The 20,457-nt window shown below is 44.7% G+C and overlaps 1 protein-coding gene across 1 annotated transcript; it reads left to right on the forward strand.

The window, feature by feature from the left end:
* The first annotated feature begins 383 nt into the window (after nucleotides 1–383).
* Nucleotides 384–19,183, forward strand: TBC1D20 (TBC1 domain family member 20). The gene is made up of 8 exons (XM_065921774.1): nucleotides 384–598; nucleotides 9,074–9,259; nucleotides 11,467–11,547; nucleotides 14,137–14,323; nucleotides 14,480–14,581; nucleotides 15,496–15,637; nucleotides 16,432–16,619; nucleotides 16,883–19,183. The coding sequence occupies exons 1-8, from the start codon at nucleotides 529–531 to the stop codon at nucleotides 17,136–17,138; spliced, it is 1,212 nt and encodes a 403-aa protein (XP_065777846.1). The 5' UTR covers nucleotides 384–528; the 3' UTR covers nucleotides 17,139–19,183.
* The last annotated feature ends 1,274 nt before the right edge of the window (nucleotides 19,184–20,457 follow it).

Below are 20,457 nucleotides of genomic sequence, written 5' to 3' on the forward strand. Positions count from 1 at the left end.
GGATGGACATGAAACCCAGGGATGCAACCCGGCTCTTACGTCTCCTGCACTGGCAGGCAGGTTCTTTTACCACTACTAGTGCCACCAGTAGTTTCTATACTCTAAACACTTTCCCAAGAACTCTTGTGAGTCCAGTACTTCTATAATCATCCGTATCACTTTATAGATAAAGAAAACCAAAAGAAATGATAAAAATCTGCTCCTGAACACATTACTTCAAGACTGCTACGCTCTATAAGTTCAGTTGGAACAAACTCTCCGTGGCGCGCTCCCCGAGCTCTTCGCTCGCCCCTCAGGGCGCCTGCGCGCCAGCCGGGTGACAGCCGCGGCCCCGCCGCCGCCCGCGCGGCGTAGCGGGTGGTCACGTGCCGGCGTGGGGCGGGGCCGGCGCGGGGACGCCTGCGCGCCGCGGGCTGACCAAGCCGAGTTCGCTCCACGGAGCAGGCGCTGGAACCTGCGGCCGAAGCCGCGTCTTCTGTCTGCTCCGCCACCAGCCGGGGCTCGGGCTCGAGCCCGGGCCCCCGGGACATGGCTGTCCGGACTGCCCAGGGTGACGGCCCCACCTCCGGCCGCTGGGACGGCGGCGCGGAAAAGACAGGTACGGAAGCCGGCCAGGGCGCCGAGGAGCGGCCTGCGGGATAGAGGCGGCCCGGGGGGGCAGGGGACAGCTGCGGGAGGAGGGGGCCGCAGGCCGGGGGGCCAGGGACGACCGCGCGGGCTACGCCCAGGGCCGCCGGCCAGGGTCGGGACAGCGAAAAAGGAAAAGACTGAAGGCCCGTGTCACGTCTGAAGGGGAAGACAGCCTGGCATTGGGGAGGGGGGGGGGGGGGTGTCAGCGGATGCTGAGGGGACCGGAGGAACACTGGCGGCAGACCCGAGCCCCCTAGTGGGAAGGACGGCGGGGACCCACGTCCCATCTCGTCCGAGACCCGAGGCCAAGCCTCGCTCCCGGCCGAGACTGTCCGGCCACGTCCGCAGGCTCCGGAGGGCCGCCTCCCTAGTGGTCAGGCTAGTTTTCCAAACTTCATTCATCGGTCGTCGTCGTCTGGATTGACGCGCTGGACACGTATTTCTTTTAATTACCGTGAAGTTCACCCTTTAAAGTGTACAGTTCTGTGGTTCTTAGTAATTTTTACAAAGTGGGGCAACCATCGCAGTGTCTTAATTCCACAGCATTTCTAATGCCAAAAAGAAAGACCATCCCTCCGCAGGCCCCATTCTCCACAGCTCCTTTCAACTACCAATCTATTCTCTGTCCCAATCCTGTGCTGCCTATTTTAATGTTATGGAATTGTGTAAAAAGCAAGTCTATTTTTTATACCACCTTAAACTAATTTCCATGAAAGAGTTTGATTGTGTACTATGTTTTCAAATATGTTTTACCGACTGGTTAATACATGACAGTTAAAATTATTAACGTTTACTCTGTACCAGGTGAAATAATCTCTTTGCCCTCTGGGAAAGAGTAAGGTAACTTTCCCACTTTCCCATCCTCTGGTGGATGATTCCCATAGCAGAACCAACCACCAGTGCAACCCAAGTTTTGTTTCTCTGAATTCATTTTGTTATTACCTTTTTCTCCTCTTCCAGTCCTCTATGGAAATGAAGCTCACTCCTCATATTACTCCTCTGGGCCCTTTGGCCTTGTAACCCTTTCCTGATGTTTGTATGACATCTGTCCTCATGGCATAATAGTCATTGCCCCAAGTGGCATATGGGTCTTGTGACCTGTTGGAGTGCAACTGTGCCTAGGTTGCGAGACTTTATCCTCTAGTGTCCAGAATTTTGCTTCTCTGGATAAATGGGAGGAATTTAGAGATGAGAGGAGTTTTATTTACGTATTTTTGGTGTTTTGGTTTTCATCATCTTGGAGAATTGGAGAGGTTACTAATACTGTTAACTCTCCTTTGTGGAGGTTGTGATGGGATTGGTTTACTCTCTTTTTCTCCATTTTGGGGAGTGGATAGAGCAATCATTCTTCATATGTACTTGTCTTTATATTTCAGGTAGTCGTTGAATCTCTGCTAATTTGTGTACTGTTTGTTGAAACTAATTGGGACCTCCAAAAACAGTTTCTTTTTTGTTTATTTTTGATGGGAACCTTACTCAGAATAGGGCTTCCTTGGTGGCTCAGATGGTAAAAACTACACTTGTAATGCAGGAGACTCAGATTCGATCCCTGGGTTGGGAAAATCCCCTGGAGAAGGGGATGGCAACCCACTCCAGTATGCTTGCCTGGAGAATTCCATGGACGGAAGACCCTGGAGGGTCTGTGGGGTTACAAAGAGTTGTACATGACTGAGAGACTAACACTTAAACTTTATCAGAATAAGGTTAGGTTTTCCTCTCCCACTGTAATTCTCTTTTTTTGTAAGCATAAATTTTTAAGTTAATTTCCAGCATCAACATCAGGAGTTCAAGGAGTGGAGCTGGGGGTGTCTGTCTATCAGGGAGGCTCTCTATCTGACTGGCTCTTCCATCGTTTTTTTTTTTAATAATTTTTATTTTTTTGGCATGTGGGATCTTAGTTCCCTGACCAGGGATTGAACCTGTGCCCTTGGCGTTGGGAGCACCGAGTTTTAACCACCTGACTACCAGGGACCTCCCTCTTCCATCGTTTTGATTAAGGCCTAGGGGAGCTTCCCTGGTGGCTCAGTGGTATAGAATACGCCTAGAATGCCAGAGACAAGGTTCGATCCCTGGGTGGGGAAGATTCCCTGGAGAAAGACATGTCAACCCACTCCAGTATTCTTGCCTGAGAAATCCTATGGACAGCGGAGCCTAGGGAGCTACAGCCCATGGGTCGCAGAAGAGTCAGACATGACTGAAGCAACTAAACAACAGCAACAATGCGTTGCTAATTTTAACATCTGTTTAAAGTCTGTAAAGCTTTCTTGATATGCAAGCTTAAACCAAATAATCAGTATGGAATTTTATTCGTGCACATAAGATGCATATTAAGTGTATAGATCATTTACCTGATTTAAGTCACTGATACGTATTTTGCTGATGTGGAAAAACTTTTAGAGGAAGTGTAGCTAGTACTCATTTTTTGCCATTGTCCTTAACTATATATTAAGTTTCCCAAGCCAGATGCTTTTGAAGATACCTGTTGCTCTGAGGAAACAGAAATCTTTACTTGACTTCCATAGCCAGAGTAGGGAGAGATTTGAGACAATAACAGACTCAGTCATCCTTATCAGAGTTGTTAAGAACTACTGTTTCAGTGCCCCTTATTTAAATGATCATTTTAATGGAGAGCTGGTCAAGTAATGCCAATATCATTCCTTTTTCCTCTGTTGAATTAATTACTTTTCAGACAGCAGGGATTTATTTATAGCAGTGCCTTGTATTTTGCAGCCAGCTGTAGGTTAGTCATTTCATTCTGTCATGGTTGTGAAAGCCAAGACCTTTACTATAAAGGGTTTGGAAGATACCAGTTTTGGAATATATAGTACATCTCATATAAGCAGAGCAAAACTGGAGAAGAAAGGATTCAAGGGGATTTGACTTACATGTATACAGTCTGTGCTTCCCTGGTGGCTCAGAGGTTAAAGCATCTGCCTGCAATGCGGGAAACCCGGGTTCGATCCCTGGGTCGGGAAGATCCCCTGGAGAGGGAAATGGCAACCCTCTCTAGTATTCTTGCCTGGAGAATCCAATGGACGGAGAAGCCTGGTAGGCTACAGTCAGTCCATGGGGGTGGCAAAGAGTCAGACACGACTGAGCGACTTCACTTCATGCAATCGGTAGATGAAATGTAGGCTTTTATCCCAAAGCCAAATAAAGCATTCTCAAGTCCAGAAATGTGTCCTACCCCAAAATCCATATGTAAAATTTATCTTAAAATAGATAGTTAGACATTGGGCTTCCCAGGTGGCACAGTTGCTGAAGAATCCACCTGCCAATGTAGGAGACACAGGAAATGCGGATTCAGTCCCCGGATTGGGAAGATCCCCTGGAGGAGGAAAGTTATTTTAACCTTTTTCCATGCATCCCAAGAGTAGCTCTGATTTTTCTCCTTCTGTAGCAAAGAGGATATGCGTAGATTAATTGTTCGGTTGAGACTCCAATTAACTTTTTCTCCCTCATTGTGTAGTCTCACAGTTGACCTTATCACTATGTAATTTATACATCTCCAGATCATTTAAGTTTTTTTCTGTATTCTCCTACCTTTTTATATCACAATCAAAACTTGTACATTAGGTGCAATGAAATATTTGTTTGTGTGTGGCACACATAGGAGTGCCTTCTTCATCTTCCACTAACATTTTATCACTTAAATATGGGATTGAGAAAGGTGATGTTGGGGTCTGAACAGACAACAGCTAAAATCTACAGTTGAGCAGCATTCTACCCTGGGAATCACCAGTAGATTTAGAAAAAGGCCAAAGTGCCTATAAATCTATTTAGAGTTATATAATGAGTATTGTCTTCTTTTAATTTTAAAAATTTATTTATTTATTTGACAGCATCACGTCTTTATTGCAGCACGAATTCTTTGTTGTGGCATGCAGGCTTCTCTGGTTGCAGCACACAGGCTTAGTTGGCCCATGACATGTGGGCTCATGGTTCCCTGACCAGGGGTCAAACCCGTGTTCCCTCTTTGGAAGGTGGATTCTTAACCACTGGACCACCAGGGAAATCCCTACAGTGAGGATATTCTTAATATTAATAGTAATATGGGGAAATAATGCCATTTACTATAGGCCAATTTTTCCAGAGGAACAGTAGCTATGTTAAATTATTTATTCTATTCCGCCCATATGTATTGAGTTCCCACAGAGCATCAGAATCAGGATGACAGCAGTAAATTTTGAAATGTAGGACTTAAATAGAATCCAAGCAGAGTTTTGAGAGAAATAAGTATTGGAGCAATGATTTGGGTTTAGAAATAGTTAAAATAGACGGTGAAGAACTTTCTTGCAATTCAGGAGACCCAGGTTTGATCCCTAGTCAGGAAGATCCCCGGAGAAGGAAATGGCTACCCGCTCCAGTATTCTTGCCTGGAGAATCCCATGGACAGAGGGGCCTGTTGGGCTACAATCCATGGGGTTGCGAAGAGTTGGACACAACTGAACGACTAACACACACTAAAAGTCCCCTTGATTGCAAACAGTGTTAATTCCCGCAAGATATAAGCAGTGGTTTTCCTTTCTGCCTGGAAAAGGAAATGGCAATTCACTGCTGTATTTTTGCTTGGAAAATCCTGTGAACAGAGGAGCCTGGTGGGCTACAGCCCATAGGGTTGCACTTGAACACAGATGAGCGACTGACACTTTCACTTTTTCTTTCCCCCAGATTGCTGAATAGCTTAAGTGGAAAAAGGGGCAGGGTAGATATATGTCTAAAAATAATTGAGGAAAAATTTCCAAACTCTTAGCAAATAGATTAATAAGGTTTCTAAATATCAGATACCAACTAGTACAGCCACTATGGAAAACAGTGTGGAGATTTCTTAAAAAACTGGAAATAGAACTGCCATATGACCCAGCAATACCACTTCTGGGCATACACACTGAAGAATCCAAATCTGAAAGAGACACGTGCACCCCAATGTTCATCGCAGCACTGTTTATAATAGCCAGGACATGGAAGCAACCCAGATGCCCATCAGCAGATGAATGGATAAGGAAGCTGTGGTACATATACACCATGGAATATTACTCAGCCGTTAAAAAGAATTCATTTGAATCAGTTCTAATGAGATGGATGAAACTGGAGCCCATTATACAGAGTGAAGTAAGCCAGAAAGATAAAGAACATTACAGTATACTAACACATATATACGGAATTTAGATAGATGGTGGCGATAACCCTATATGCAAAACAGAAAAAGAGACACAGAAGTACAGAACAGACTTTTGAACTCTGTGGGAGAAGGGGAGGGTGGGATGTTTTGAAAGAACAGCATGTATATTATCTATGGTGAAACGGACCACCAGCCCAGGTGGGATACATGAGTCAGGTGCTCGGGCCTGGTGGGCTGGGAGGACCCTGAGGAGTCGGGTGGGGAGGGAGGTGGGAGGGGGGATCGGGATGGGGAATACGTGTAACTATATGGCTGATTCATGTCAATGTAAGACAAAACCCACTGAAATGTTGTAAAGTGATTGGCCTCCAACTAATAAAATAATTTAAAAAAAAATAAATAAATAAATATCAGATACCTCAAAAAATATTCAGTATTACCATTTAAGTGTTCTTAATTTGTGATGTGTAGAAAGTACAAAGTACAAGAACACTCAAGTTAAAAAATTTTTTTTAATCTTATTTTCTTCTTTGCTAAAAATGCAATTGCTGCTCATATTTTGTCTCATCCAATGTTGTTATATGGACTTCCCAGGTGGCTCAGCAGTAAAGTCTCTACCTGCGATGCGGGAAATCCTGGTTCAATTCCTGGGTCGAGGAGATCCCCTAGAGAAGGGATAGTTTATCCACTGCAGTATTCATGATCTTCCCTGGTAGCTCAGACGGTAAAGAACCCGCCTGCAATGCGGGAGACGTGGATTCGATCCCTGGGTTGGGAAGATCTGCTGGAGGAGGACACGGCGACCCACTCCAGTATGCCTGCCTGGAGACTCCCCATGGCCTGAGGAGCCTGGCGGGCTACAGCCCATGGGGTCACAGAGAGTCAGACACGACCGAGGGGCTAAGCGCAGCGCGGCACAGCCTGGCGCTTCGCTGTGGGTAGTTGCTTGTGAAATGACGGGGTGCTCAGTGAACGGATACAGTAACGGACAGGTAGGTGCATGGATAGATGGTAAGACGTGTCCAGGCCAAGAGCTTGAAGCACCTTGTAAATAAGCATTTTGTTACAGTTGGTGCTGTGCTGATTGATTGGGAATTGGGACTTGATTTTTCCTGATTTCTAGATAGAGTAACCATTGAATTTAGCATCAACCTGGGACATTTTTGGGAGTGCAGATGGGAGGAGGGGTTTGCTATGAACAATTAACTATGCCAGAAATATAGATGTAAACCAGAAATCTCTCAGACTGCCTGGAGCAGATTCACTTACTAGGTCACCAGGGAAAATAACAGTCTAGCCAGGAGAACAGGTTTACCTGGGTGAAAAAGCATCCTGTCCTGTCTGCATCTCCAATTGCATGGAACTCCAAACCAGTCGGTTTATAAGGTTTGAGTTTATAAGGTTTATGTCACAGCTCTCTCTCATAGATAGGTGACCAGGCTTATTGGAACCACCTTTCATTTGTGTTAACAATATGGGGCTTTGTCATGGAAACAGTTTGTATACTGTTGCCTCAGAATAGAACATAACTGAGGAAAGCCGCTTAGTGTCTGTCCTAAAAGCCTCACTTACCTTCTGATGTTAGTCCTTTCTAAGGCCTGACCTACCTTCCAGTGTTATCTTCTACTTTACATTAGCGCTAATGCCCTGCCCCTCGTATATGCTACATAAATACTTCCTAATGAAGGGGCCTGTGTTTCTGTCTTTAAGCCTTTCTTCTGGTCTCCTCCTCTCCTCTCTGAATGCTCCCCTTTCTTTTTAAATTTCACTTTTCTATAATGCTTCCTTAGATTAGCCTGACCCATAGCTGTCTGAGCTCTTGGTGTCTGCTCATACTTTTTTTCAGACGATTACAGCGCACTGCTGTGTGACATCTCTTCAGTGGGTTGAATAGTTTTAACTTTTCTTGTGTTTGCTGTTCCTAGAAGTAAACATTCTGCATGAAAATTCTGAGAGCCTGTTACCCCATTATTTTAAATAGAGCCAGTTATAGTATGATGCACATTAACCACAAAAAACTCTCAACTAGTCTCCTAAAAAAGTAATTTAAACACAGCAAAATGCCTGTGTATAAATAACAAACTATCACATGAGGATGTAAGATGCTTAATACATTACTTCCTGATCACCAGTGATTAATGTGGTTCTTGAGAAACAGTATCATGCCCCTTTTACCGCTAGCTACACTGGAGTCCCAAGTATACCCTTTGACATTCTGCTTTTGAAAATACCTCCATGTGATTCTGATGTTTTCCAATTGTATTAGCATGTAACCAGAGGCGTTTTTCACATGTGGTTTTGTTTAAAAATGTAATACTGAATTTTGGTGACATGCATGTACATTTTTCCTCAGTAAATAACAGAGAAAATTTATTATATTAAGAGATATGTGGTCATGTATGGATGTGAGAGTTGAACCATAGAGAAGACTGAGGGTTGAAGAATTGATGCTTTCTCAAGTGGTGCTAGAGAAGCCTCTTGAGATCCCATGTACAGCAAGGAGATCAAACCAGTCAATCAAAAGGAAAATCAACCCTGCATACTCATTGGAAGGACTGGTGCTGAAGCTGAAGCTCCAATACTTTGGCCGCCTGATGCGAAGAGCTGACTCATTGGAAAAGACTCTGCTGTTGGGAAAGTTTGAAGACAAAAGAAGAGGGCGACAGAGGATGAGATGGTTGGATTGCATCATCGATTCAATGGATATGAACTTGGGCAAACTCTAGGAGAGGAGATAGTGAGGAACAGGGAGGCCTGGCATGTTGCAGTCCATAGGGTCGCAGAGTTGACTTAACAACAACAATGCTCTGTGAAGTTTAGCATTAATGAAGCACAGCATTCTTTAGGAAAACATGAACGGTAGCTATTAGATACGCCTAAATGTACTGAGCATTTACTATAATTCCTTTTTTGTTACTTATATGGTATGTCTCCTTAGTGTTTCGCACACCATATATGCTAATCAGTGTGTGTGTATGCATACTAAGTCGCTTCAGTCATGTCTCTTTGAGATCCTGTGGACTGTAGCCCTCTAGGCTCCTCTGTCTATTAGATTTTTCAGAAAAGAGTACTAGAGTGGGTTGCCATTTCTTTCTCCAGGGGATCTTCCCAACCCACGGATCAAACCCATGTCTCCTGCGTCTCTTGCTTCGGCAAGCAGGTTCTTTACTACTGGCACCACCTCGGAAGCCCATGCTCATCAGTAAATTGACTTTAAATAAATCTACCTTACTTCAAACCAAGTAAGGAGACTGAGCCCTGAACAGAAAAGATACACACGGTAAGTATGTGCCCAATGCCCTTTTCCGTTCTGTTTTGCAGACTTTAATGCCAAAAGGAAAAAGAAAGTGGCAGAGATCTACCAGGCACTGAACAGTGAGCCCACTGATGTGGCTGCCCTTAGACGCATGGCGATCAGTGAAGGAGGGCTCCTGACTGATGAGATCAGGCGGAAAGTGTGGCCCAAGCTCCTCAATGTCAACACCAATGATCCACCTCCTATATCAGGTAGTTAGTTACATTGCTGCTGTAATGGGAGTTTGTCTAGGAGGCAAGGAAAAAAGAATTCCAGGGTCTTTAATTTTTATGCTCATTTCAAACCAAGAGTAGACATGTAAACACCTGAAGCGTTTTAGGATATGCTTGGGCCTTCTGTGAAAATAAGACCAAACTGCGAAATAAAATTTTAATTAAAAATGGAATGAGCTTTTATTAGGTAGGGAGGGAGCTATTATTGGCTAGTTAGGGGACTTTATTAAAAATATATATTCTGGGAATTCCCTGATGGTCAAGTGGTTAGGAGTCCATGCTTTCACTGCCAGGGGCCTGGGTTCCATTCCTGATCCGGGAACTAGTATCCCACAAACCACACAGTGCAGCCAAAACACAAAATGCATGTTCCAGTTTATATTCACCTAGAAGCAAGAATCTGTATTTTAGCAAAAATCCCACATAATTCTGATACAGATGGACATTTGAGAAACGTGGGGTTCTACGGAGATATAATGCCTCTTATAGTCCTTAAAAACAAAACAAAAAAAAATACTTTTTATAGGGAAATACTAAGAACATTTTGAATTCTAAATTTCTGTAATTCTATGAAAAGCTGTTTCAGTTGGCCCTCCAAGTTCAAGGATTCAACCAACCATGTATCAGAAATACTCTAGAAGAACTTCAGCAGAGGTCCTGTGGTTAAGACTCCACACACCCAACGCTGGTGGCATGGATTCAGTCCCTGGTCAGAAAACTAGGATCCTACATTCCACCTGGCAAGGCCAAAAAAAGGCACGTACACACACGCACATATATTCTGGGGGGAAGAAACCTCCAGAAATTTCCCAAAAGCAAAATTTGGATTTGTTGTGCTCTGGCAGCTATTTACATAGCATTTACATTCTGTTAGGTTTTGAAAGTAATCTAAGGGTGATTTAAGTGTACAAGAGGATGTGCAAATGTTAAACTGTTTAATATATGAGACTTGAGCATCAGTGGATTTTGCTATCCTTGGGGGTCCTGGATCCAGTCCCCCTCAAATACCAAGGGACAACTAACTGTACTTTATCTGCAAGACCCATGTAATAAAAAAAACGTTTCTAGAATACAGTGCAGAATACAAAAGAAAGTACAGAAAACTCTGAATCCGCTCTGTCATTCATTGAGTTTACGTTTATTGCTTTCCTACTATGTTTGGCAACAGTCCAGGTGTTGGGGATTCTTTCATTCATTTGGCAAGTACTAATTCTGCTACAGTCCATGGGGATGCAGTGATTTAGCACACACACACAGTTGTGCTCCTAATGTGTGCTAGGTACCAGAGAGGATTAAAACAGCCACAACCAATAAAAAGTTCACAGTTTCATGGTGTGGCCAAGTAGATGTTTTAAGTTGCCACTTGTTACTGTCTTTGGACCTGGGCTGCCTCAGAGCAGTGATCTTTTGTTGGAAGGAATAGACATTGCCATATTCACACTCTAAAACCTGAGATGGTGTTCTGTCAAATTCCAAATTTCTCATATCTTTTTAAGATGAAGTCTGTGTGTGGGGAAGTATTCTACAGGCTCCTCTGGTAAGTTTTGATTTCTGTTATGAAGGAAATGTGCACTTGTTACATATATAACAGCTGGAGTCTGCCTCCTTGCTTTCAGTTGGGCTTAACAACTGAACACAAGTACTGTCTCCTGTTACCAGTGTTTTAGTTTTAGAATTTCAGGGTTAAGAGAGCTTGGGTTCTTCTCCATATACATTTATCTTAATACTCCTTTCTGAACAGCTCAATCTTCCCTACACTTTATAGATGTTAGAGTTTTTCCAGCAGTCAGTGGTTTCCACATTCATGATCTTACTTGATGCTTAACAGAAATCTGAGAGGTACACATGGAAGGGAATAATCCCCATTTTACAGATGTGAACTTTGAAATTCAGAGTGGTTCCCAGTAACTCACAGTGGGTCCTGGCCTCCTGACTTTTCCGCTGCTGCTCTATTGCTCCTGGATAATCTGTCTGCCTTCCTCTCATGGTCATCATGACTTGCATGAAACAGCATGTTTGGAACTAAACCAGGGGTTCCTGTCCACACGTTGTATCTTGAGTCATATCCCCTTCAAGGAAAAGCCTTGAGTGTGTCTTCCAGGCCTTTTATGTCATGCCAGGATGTGTTGCTCTTGCTGTGGCTTCCCAGGCATTCCTACAATAACGTGTTCCTTCTCCTCCAATAGGAGAAAACCTACGAGAGGTGAGCAAGGACTACCAACAAGTGCTCCTGGATGTCCGGCGGTCTCTACGGCGGTTCCCGCCTGGTGAGACACGCTCTGTCTGTCTTTGGAGGGGGGAGGGGGAGGTTTGGTAGGGTGGCTTCAGTCCAGTTTCAGTTACATTACTCTGTTGGGTTTGCTCGTCCCAAGACGTTTATGTCCTAGCACAGAACGTGACCATGTCCAGGACCCTCCCTCCTCAGGGACCCGTCATGCTCCCAGTCTGCTGAGTCATTCTTTCATTGACTTAGTCCATTCAGACCCCCACTGTGAAGGCCTGAGCCCAAAATAATTTCTCTTGGCTTAGAGGTGGTAAATGAGAGAAGAGGGTTTTCCCCCTGCCCGTTAGAGCTACAGAAGAGACTTCATAGGGATTTCTAGAGCCATCAGTCTGACTTTAAAGAGCAGATAGGTTTGGAAATGTCACTAGCAGGAACTGTTAATACCTTCATTTATAAGTAGCAGTATCTTGCCTATGGGCTTCCCTGGTGGCTCAGTGGTAAAGAATCTGCCTGCCATTGCAGGAGACTCAGGTTCAATCCATGGGTCTGGAAGATCCTTTAGAGGAGGAAATGGCAGCCCACTCCAGTATTCTTGCCTGGGAAATCCTATGGAGAGAGGAGCCTGGAGGGCTGCAGTCTCTGGAGTCACAAAAGAGTTGGACACACTTAGAGACTAAACAACAACAAACAATCTTGCATATACATGTACTGGGGCCTTGGACTAGAAGGAAGGCCAGTCACTACATGTTTAAAGAGTCTGTTACTGAAATTGTCTCTCCATTCCCAGAAATACTAAGAATGGCAGTTGTCTCCACTTTCACAGTGAAGGGAACTGGGCAGTGGACCTCATCTGTTTCTCTTCCTTTCGCAACTCCACCTCTCAAGTCCTTGAATTGAAGAGAGGGCAGTTGCTAGAGGGAACAAGAGTCTCAGAACCCATTGCCTCACTCTTCTGAGCCCATGCTCTGGCATTGGATTTTGTTTATTAAAGGGCATCCCTCCTGTTTACAGTCTTGATTCCCAGAAAGTCTTTTATGATTCTTGTGTAGCCAGTAGCTTGCTGTCTTGGTTTTGATAAACACATACACCTGCAGTCCGGTCCCCTTCTCCTGTTCTCTGGTCTTGAGGAGACCACACAGGACAGATGCATCTCATATTTTTCCCTAGGTAACCTGGTTTCCTTCTGAGCCCTTTATTCCTCTTCCATTTATGTGACATCAGTCCAGGATATTATTCTTCCAGACAGAACTTTCCATGTGGTTTCATATTCTTTTTACATTCATGTTCTTCTGAGCTTAGCTGACCACTTTTATACCAAAAATTCAAATAAGGCTTACTTTTTTCTCTCACTGTTTCTACTTTACCTGACCACAGTACTTGGTTTACATTTTCTTTTTTATCTTCTACAATATGCCTTTTTGAGAAGGGATGGGTAAAAGTGCACAAGAGACGAGCATCACTGTCACCTAAAAACCTTTCTTTCAGTTCAGTCTGGGCTGTTGCGTTAGCTGTTTTCTCTCACAAGATCTACTTTTGACTGGAAAACCTAATGGTGTGGGAAAGCTGTATTGTGTGCCATCCTCCTAACACAGGTCATGAGGCCAAGGGTTGGCTTTTTTATGGTAAGAGCCAGAAGAGCTGAGGAGCCACGCTGACCGCTGCCAGACTAGGTGTCTGCGCTGAAAGAGCTCCCGAGACCAGCTCCTCTGTTTCCAGCTGCATCTCTGGGTCAAGATCAGTGCTTCCTGTGGTATTTAGTTTGATTCTGAGGGGAGCACACATCTCTTAAATTTTTTGCTTTTATGTAATTTTACACCTACAAAAAGGCTGCAAAAGTAGGACACAGAATTCCCCAGGTAGGTTTTTCCCAGATTTCTTTATACATCAACCTTTGACTAGATTTTGCTGTAGTATTGTTTTCTCTCTCTCCTTCCCCATACATACACATGTTTTTTCCCTCTGAGCTATTAAGAATAAATTACATACATGGTGCCCCCTTATCCCTAAATATTTCAGTGTGTGTTTTTTAAAAAAACAATTCTTTTATACATAGTCACACTTAAAATCAGTAACAAAAAATACTACTATCTAATCTACAGATTTTACTCATATTTTGCCATTTATTCCAATAACGTTCCTTATAGGAAATGTACATTTTCCATTCACTCTTCATGTCTCTTCAGCTTCCTTTAGTCTGGACTAGTTCTTTTGTGTTTTATGACAGGCCTGTTACTTTATAAAATCCCCCTCAGTTTTTATTTCCTCCTTGTAAGATTCAGGTGATGCACTCTTGATAGGAATTCCACAGAAGCGATGTTGAGTTCTTTTCACCCCAGCACATCAAGAGGCACATGCTGCCCAGTAATCCCCCTGCTGGCATCACGCCCTGTGGTGACTTGGTTAAGATGGTGTTGTTGGCTGGGTTCCCCGACTGTGATGTTGCCAAGTCTGTGGCTCTTTCCTACATGGCCAGGCGGCTATCACCAGCATATGGATCATGAATGTGTTGCCAAGTTGTTTTACTTTACTAAATAGTTTCTCTGCATATCCGCAGCTTACCGTCTTCCTTACCTCCATGTTACTAGACTGCTTGCCTTGTTCAGTGTTTCTCCCCTCCACTTCCTTCCCCCAGGTATGCCAGAAGAACAGAGAGAAGGGCTGCAGGAAGAGCTGATCGACATCATCCTCCTCATCTTGGAGCGCAACCCGCAGCTGCACTACTACCAGGGCTACCACGACATTGTGGTCACATTTCTGCTGGTGCTTGGCGAGAGGCTGGCAACATCCCTGGTAGAGAAGCTGTCTACCCACCATCTCAGGTATCCGCGCAAAAGGGCAGAAGACAGTTCCCCCCGGGGATAACTCCTCAGCCCGTTTTCTAGCTGGTGTTTTCAGTGAGTTGAACCCCACTCCCAACTGCCCCCAACCCTGATCCAAGCATTTGGTCTGACCAAGCTCATTGAAATGTCTCCTAGGGATTTCATGGACCCAACAATGGACAACACCAAGTATATATTAAACTATCTGATGCCCATCATTGACCAGGTGAATCCAGAACTCCATGACTTCATGCAGAGGTATATATGTGTCTACATTTATGTGTACACATGCACACACACACAGACACCCCTCTTCAGCTTTCTCCTAGCCTTTGTTTATTCTTCACAAGTCTAGCTCAATTGCGTCATCATCTTATGTTGATTAGTGTTAGGTTCTTCTGAGTTGTCCTTTCCAGTTACCAGCAATCTAGATAATTCAGTTCTGTGCTCAGTCTTAGAACACTTTTGCGTGCTGTGGTCTTCAAGGAATGCAGATATCACAGCCCATGCCCTTAAAGAGTTTGCATTTAGTGGAGAGAGGTGGGCGAGCTAAGTATGCCAGGATAGACTTTGAGGTTTTTGCTGCAACAGAAGTACAGAGTCCTGTAGGACCCGAGGCCATTTACCACACACCAAGGAGAAGAAATATTTCTTTATAATTCTTGTATGATTTTTCTCTTCTGTTTAGTTGGAAGTGTGTCCTTGGCCAATACCTGCCTCTCTTTAAAAAAAAAAAAAAGACTGTGACTTAAGGTGTTTCAGTCATCTCATGTTAACTATACAATTAATACAGTTATGTTTTCAAGCCTAAGAATAGATGCCTGTGCCCCCCAAAAGAGTGTGACTTTCCCAGAAGGAAAATGATGTAGTTCTCTGAAAACAGCTGATTCTTGTTCCTGGAATTGACATTTCTTGGCCATTATGAGAGCACCCAAGGAGATAAGGCCAACCAGGACTCTACAGTGGTATTAATGCCACGATGTGGAGTATATTGCAAGGACTTTCTATAATATTTTGTGAGGAAAAGATGCTGAATTTAGCAGCAGCTGAATTTTCTAGAAAGTGTGTTCCCCAGTTACTTTCTTCACACAGCACTGAGGACAAAGAAGGCCCAGGGAGAGGGACAGGATAACTCAGCAGGGAACCTAACCTCTGGATTCCCTTGCTCCTAGTGCCGAGGTGGGGACCATCTTTGCGCTCAGCTGGCTCATCACCTGGTTCGGGCACGTCCTGTCTGACTTCAGGCACGTCGTGCGGTTATACGACTTCTTCCTGGCCTGCCACCCGCTGATGCCCATTTACTTTGCAGCTGTGGTAGGTACAGACCATGAGTCAGCAGTTTGGCGTGTGCCCCCCAGACCAGCTTGATTATCTTCCCTAAAAGGAAACCTGGTGATTATGGAAAGATAAAAAAGACAGCACTTCCTGGGCTGGCGTCCTGGACACTGTTCTTGGAATGTTACTGGGAGAGTCATGGGAGTCAAAAATATTCTGTGTAAAAATGCTGGTTAAACAAAGTTGTTAGATTGTTTACTGTTTGATTCTTCTTAACCTTTAAATGCTCATGTGCATTGTGAATTATTAGGGTTTATGTTGACAACTCCTGGAGCTAGTGCAAATGGCCAACTCCAGGTTTAAGAAGAGGCATGATATTATGATGGAAAGTTGAAATGGTTTTTAGTCGGGGATGAGGGCCTCCAGTTATTAGAGAGGCCTGAACTATCAGACGTGAGGGTGGAGGTGGTGTTCTTCATTGTGTTTTGAAGGAAGCAAGACCATTCTTTCTACTGTTTTGAACCATTTCTTCTTTGCTAGAGCTCAAGGTATCTCCAGTAATCTCTCTCCTTTCCTTCCTCCTAAAAAACCTCCTTCCTTTGTCAGCCTCTCATGTCATGGTGTGGAAGTTTGCCTCTAGCAGGAAGTGCTGGCCCATTGGGAAAAGCACTCAGATAAGTATAGCGTCACTTCCCAGATAGATACAGGAATTTGCTGAACATTTTGGGTGAGCCCTGTTTGGTACTGATTTATATCACCCCTAAGGAAAATGAAATGAAGGGGCCACGCCCTTGTGTGTTTTGGTCTCTGACGCAAGGCCTTGCTCCCCACAGATCGTGTTGTATCGAGAGCAGGAAGTCCTGGATTGTGACTGCGACATGGCCTCGGTCCACCACCTGTTGTCCCAGATCCCTCAGGACCTGCCCTATGAGACACTGATCAGTAGAGCAGGAGACCTCTTTGTTCAGTTTCCCCCGTCCGAACTTGCTCGAGAGGCAGCTGCCCAGCCGCAAACCGAGAAGTGAGTGGGGCCGAGGCACTGGTTGCACAGGGGTGTTTGTTAGTGAGCAGAGTGATGGACAATTGTGTCTGGTAGGGACAGGGTGGAGTGGTTTTTCCAGAGACCTGTGCTTATGCCAGTGGAATCCCCACTTGAGACTTCATGGGTCTTGATCAAGAAGAGTTTTCTGAGCAGTGGATGGCTCTGCCCTCAAGACTATTTAGTCCATTTTTTTTCCCCTTCTTCTTTCATCCCATTCCCTTCTGTCTCCTTCCCCTTTGCAGAACGGCTGCCTCTACGTTCAAAGACTTTGAGCTGGCATCTGCGCAGCAGAGGCCTGACACGGTACTGCGGCAGCGGTTTCGGGGACTCCTGCGGCCTGATGAGCGAACAAAAGATGTCCTGACCAAACCAAGGACCAACCGCTTTGTGAAGCTGGCGGTGATGGGGCTGACAGTGGCGCTTGGAGCAGCCGCCCTAGCCGTGGTGAAAAGTGCCTTGGAGTGGGCCCCAAAGTTCCAGCTGCAGCTGTTTCCCTAAATGCTAGCGAAGATACTTCCTCTTACATGACGTCACAGTCTCACCCTTCCATGGACAGATTGGGAGGGGGTGGAATTTCCTTTATTAAAAGGGTTTCTGTCAAGGATTTTCTATTCCTGCACCCTTTCCCTCCTGTTCATGGATGCCTTTGCTTCAGAGGCCAGTAGCAGAGCCTGCATGACGCTGGGCACTCGGGGGCCTGAGCACAGAACTCCTCTCTCTCGTGGCCTGAGTGAGCTCTCTGCTGCCTCCTCTTATGCTGAAGGAAATGGGTCTCTGCAGCTCCTGGGTGCCTTTGGAACCCACTGGGCCTGGTCACTGGGGAATGTCTTGGCTGCTCGTAAGTTAACTGGACCACTGAAGGCCCTCCTGGCGGCTCCTCCAGTCTGTCTGCTTCAGCTGGACAAAGAAGGACGGAGCTGCTGCTTTAGTCAGACTTGGGAATGAAGGGGATGGGGCAGAGGAGGCTGGCCTGGGAGCAAGATTGGCCCCTTTTAAGAACAGCTCCAAGCTGGTCAGAAATCTAAGAGACACATGTGAGCTAGGTTAGTAGGTAAATCCTACCTATTTTCAGCCTAGAAATCACTTGGGCATTTCCAGTCAGACAGGAAGGAATGTTAATTAAGTTTTAGGACCCCTGACATAGGCTGGTTTTTGCCTGCCTTTTTTTTTTCTTGTTACTCTCTTCCACAAGCCACGCAGTGGTTATAAAAATGTACATTTACTACTATTTTTAGAATTACACACATCCAACATGTAAAATACCACCACCACTTTTAAAATAATAGTTCCTTCATGGAAGAAAAAAATAGTTCTCATCAGAAGGATGAGCTTCTAAAACCCTGAGGTTTCCTTTCTACTCAAGCATTTAGCACTTCACTTCAGCCAGAGCTGCTGTTTATAAACAGCCCCACACTTCCGCAGTGCCCACTTCCTGTCCAGCTTCCCTTCCTTCCTTCATGTTTTCCTTCAGTCTCCCTTCTACCCCCCAGATCAGCATCCAGTCATGATCTTGGTTTTGTCTTTTGCGTTTGACCTATCTCTTCAGCTGCTGGTCTCTCCTTCCTGGTTGGAAATGTCACTGGGAACTTGTCAGCACCCAGAAAGGGACGAACTGCAGCCTGAAGCGTGTGGTGGGAGCCTGGGACAGCCAGCCCCACTGCTCCAGGCTTCCTAAGGACTCTCCAGGCCTTAGGGAACACGATGCATATTCAGTTCTTCTGATACGGCTTTTCGTGTAAGCAAACCTAGGTTTGTTTTAGATTAACTGTGGCTTGGAAAAAAGTGCCTTTTGCTGCTTTGAAGAGCTGGGGTGTATGGTAAGAAGCAGCCATGTACTTTTCTTTTCCTGGTCTGTCTCGGGCACTGTGCTCTCTAGGCAGGTATTTTCTTAAACATGCCATAAGCACTCCCTCCCACCACACCAGACCTCCACATCCTCCCCGTATTCTCACAGTGTGCAGAGTGGTTAGAAGAGGCATCTACTTACATGAGTTACACTAAGCACTTTATAGCCAAAAACAACGGATCATTCTCCATAGCTGGAGTCCCATCTGGGGTTAGCGTGATATGAATGGATTAATCTAGAAAAAGGTGGATTAATCTAGAAAAAGGTAGATTTATCAAGACAGAGGGAATTTTCCCAAGATCTAGATGATGTGACAGATATTCCCAGTCTTCCACAGCAAATTTGTCTTATCATCATCTTTGCAAGTGTACAGCATTGGCCCCTCCTGCCACAAATCTCGGGTCTGTCTGTAAATACTGAAGGGAAGTGATGGGGAAGAGGAGGGGGGAGGTGCATGTGATCAGAGTCCCAAGGCCACGGTTTTTTGGATTCCAGGAAAACAGGTGGCATTTGCTTCTGTTGTGGCCTAGAAAGGAGAAAGTTCATATGATTTATAGCTTTGCTGACATCAGGATTAGCCCCTGCCAATGAGAAGAAAGAGTTTTTACCTTCAAGTGGTTTACTATTCTGTAAAGAATACGTGTAAATAATTTGTACAGAGCCCTGTATGAAATAAACAGCCATATGTGGTTACTGACCCCTCTTGTCATTCTTCCCTTGTTGGAGTGGCTCTGGCTTTAGACATCTGGATACTCCCTCCCTCCACCCCTGACCTGGAGCTGTGCCTTAAGCTATGGACTCTTGGTTGGCTTTGACTTACCTGGAGAACTTGAAACAGTTTCTCTTTCACCTGAGGCAAGAACTCACTTGTCTGAGTTTACTGTTTCCTTGCCCCAGAGGGAGACATAAGGGGCTGAAAGCTGAGCAGGCATCACTTGGCTCTCTGACTGTGCCCCACCACCATAGGCCAGCTGCCCATGCTGTCCTTTGATTTGACTCATGGAGGATACAGGGCTGGCCAGGACACCGCCCTGCCTTCTGGGAGCTCACCAGAGAGCTGCATTGAAGGAGCAAGGTATTTTCAGTGGCAGTTTCATAGTTGATTAAATGTAAAGAGAATTTTGATAAATGGAAAACTGAAGAAAAGGTATGTGTGGTATAATAAATATTTGGGTTTTGTCACCAGTTCCCCTAAAAGCCTTTGAATTTTCTGAGTGATAGGGGTGTCTTTTGTTGTTCATCATGATTTCCTTTTGATTCCAACTCTGTTGATATTAATGAGGTGAGTTAAGGTTGGACACCTCAGTAGCCTCAGGATGGGACAGAACACCAGAAAGATTATACAGTGGGGAATTATTATAACTTTTTATTGTGTATTGGAGTATAGCCAATTACCAAACAACATGATAGTTTCAGGTAAACAGTGAAGGGACTCATCCATACATACACATGTACCCATTCTCCCCCAAACACTCCTCCCATCCAGCCTGCGACATAACATTGAGCAGAATTCTATGTGCTATACGTAGGGCCTTGTTGGTTATCCATTTTAAATATAGTAGTGTGTACCTGTTCACCCCAAACTCACTATCCCCTCCCCCACCCCCACCCCTCCATCCTGGTAACCATAAGCTGGTTCTTGAAGTCTGTGAGTATGTTTCTGTTTTCTAAGTAAGTTTATTCATGTCATTTTTTTTTAAGATTCTACATACAAGGGGTGTCATATTTCTCCTTTGTGTGAATTGCTTCACTCAGTATGACTAGGTCCACCCATGTTTTTGCAAATGGCACTATTTCACTTGTTTTAATGAGAAGTATTCCATTGTGTACGTGTATCCATTCCTCTGTCGGCAGACGTGTAGGTAGCGCCCATGTCTTGGCTGTTGTAAACAGTGCTGCAGTGAACACTGGGGTGTGTATTTCCTTTCAGATCATGTTTTTCCCTAGACATATGCCCAGGAGTGGCATTAT

The sequence above is a fragment of the Muntiacus reevesi genome, chromosome 2 (genome assembly GCF_963930625.1).
Source record: "Muntiacus reevesi chromosome 2, mMunRee1.1, whole genome shotgun sequence".
NCBI lineage: Eukaryota > Metazoa > Chordata > Mammalia > Artiodactyla > Cervidae > Muntiacus > Muntiacus reevesi.

Bases quoted from the DNA above. Each gene is read 5' to 3' on its own strand.
- TBC1D20 (XM_065921774.1), top strand. From the start codon at position 529: ATGGCTGTCCGGACTGCCCAGGGTGACGGCCCCACCTCCGGCCGCTGG. The intron at 14,582-15,495 runs GTATATATGTGT...CCTTGCTCCTAG, and splicing joins CTCCATGACTTCATGCAGAG to TGCCGAGGTGGGGACCATCT. The intron at 16,620-16,882 runs GTGAGTGGGGCC...TCCCCTTTGCAG, and splicing joins GCCCAGCCGCAAACCGAGAA to AACGGCTGCCTCTACGTTCA.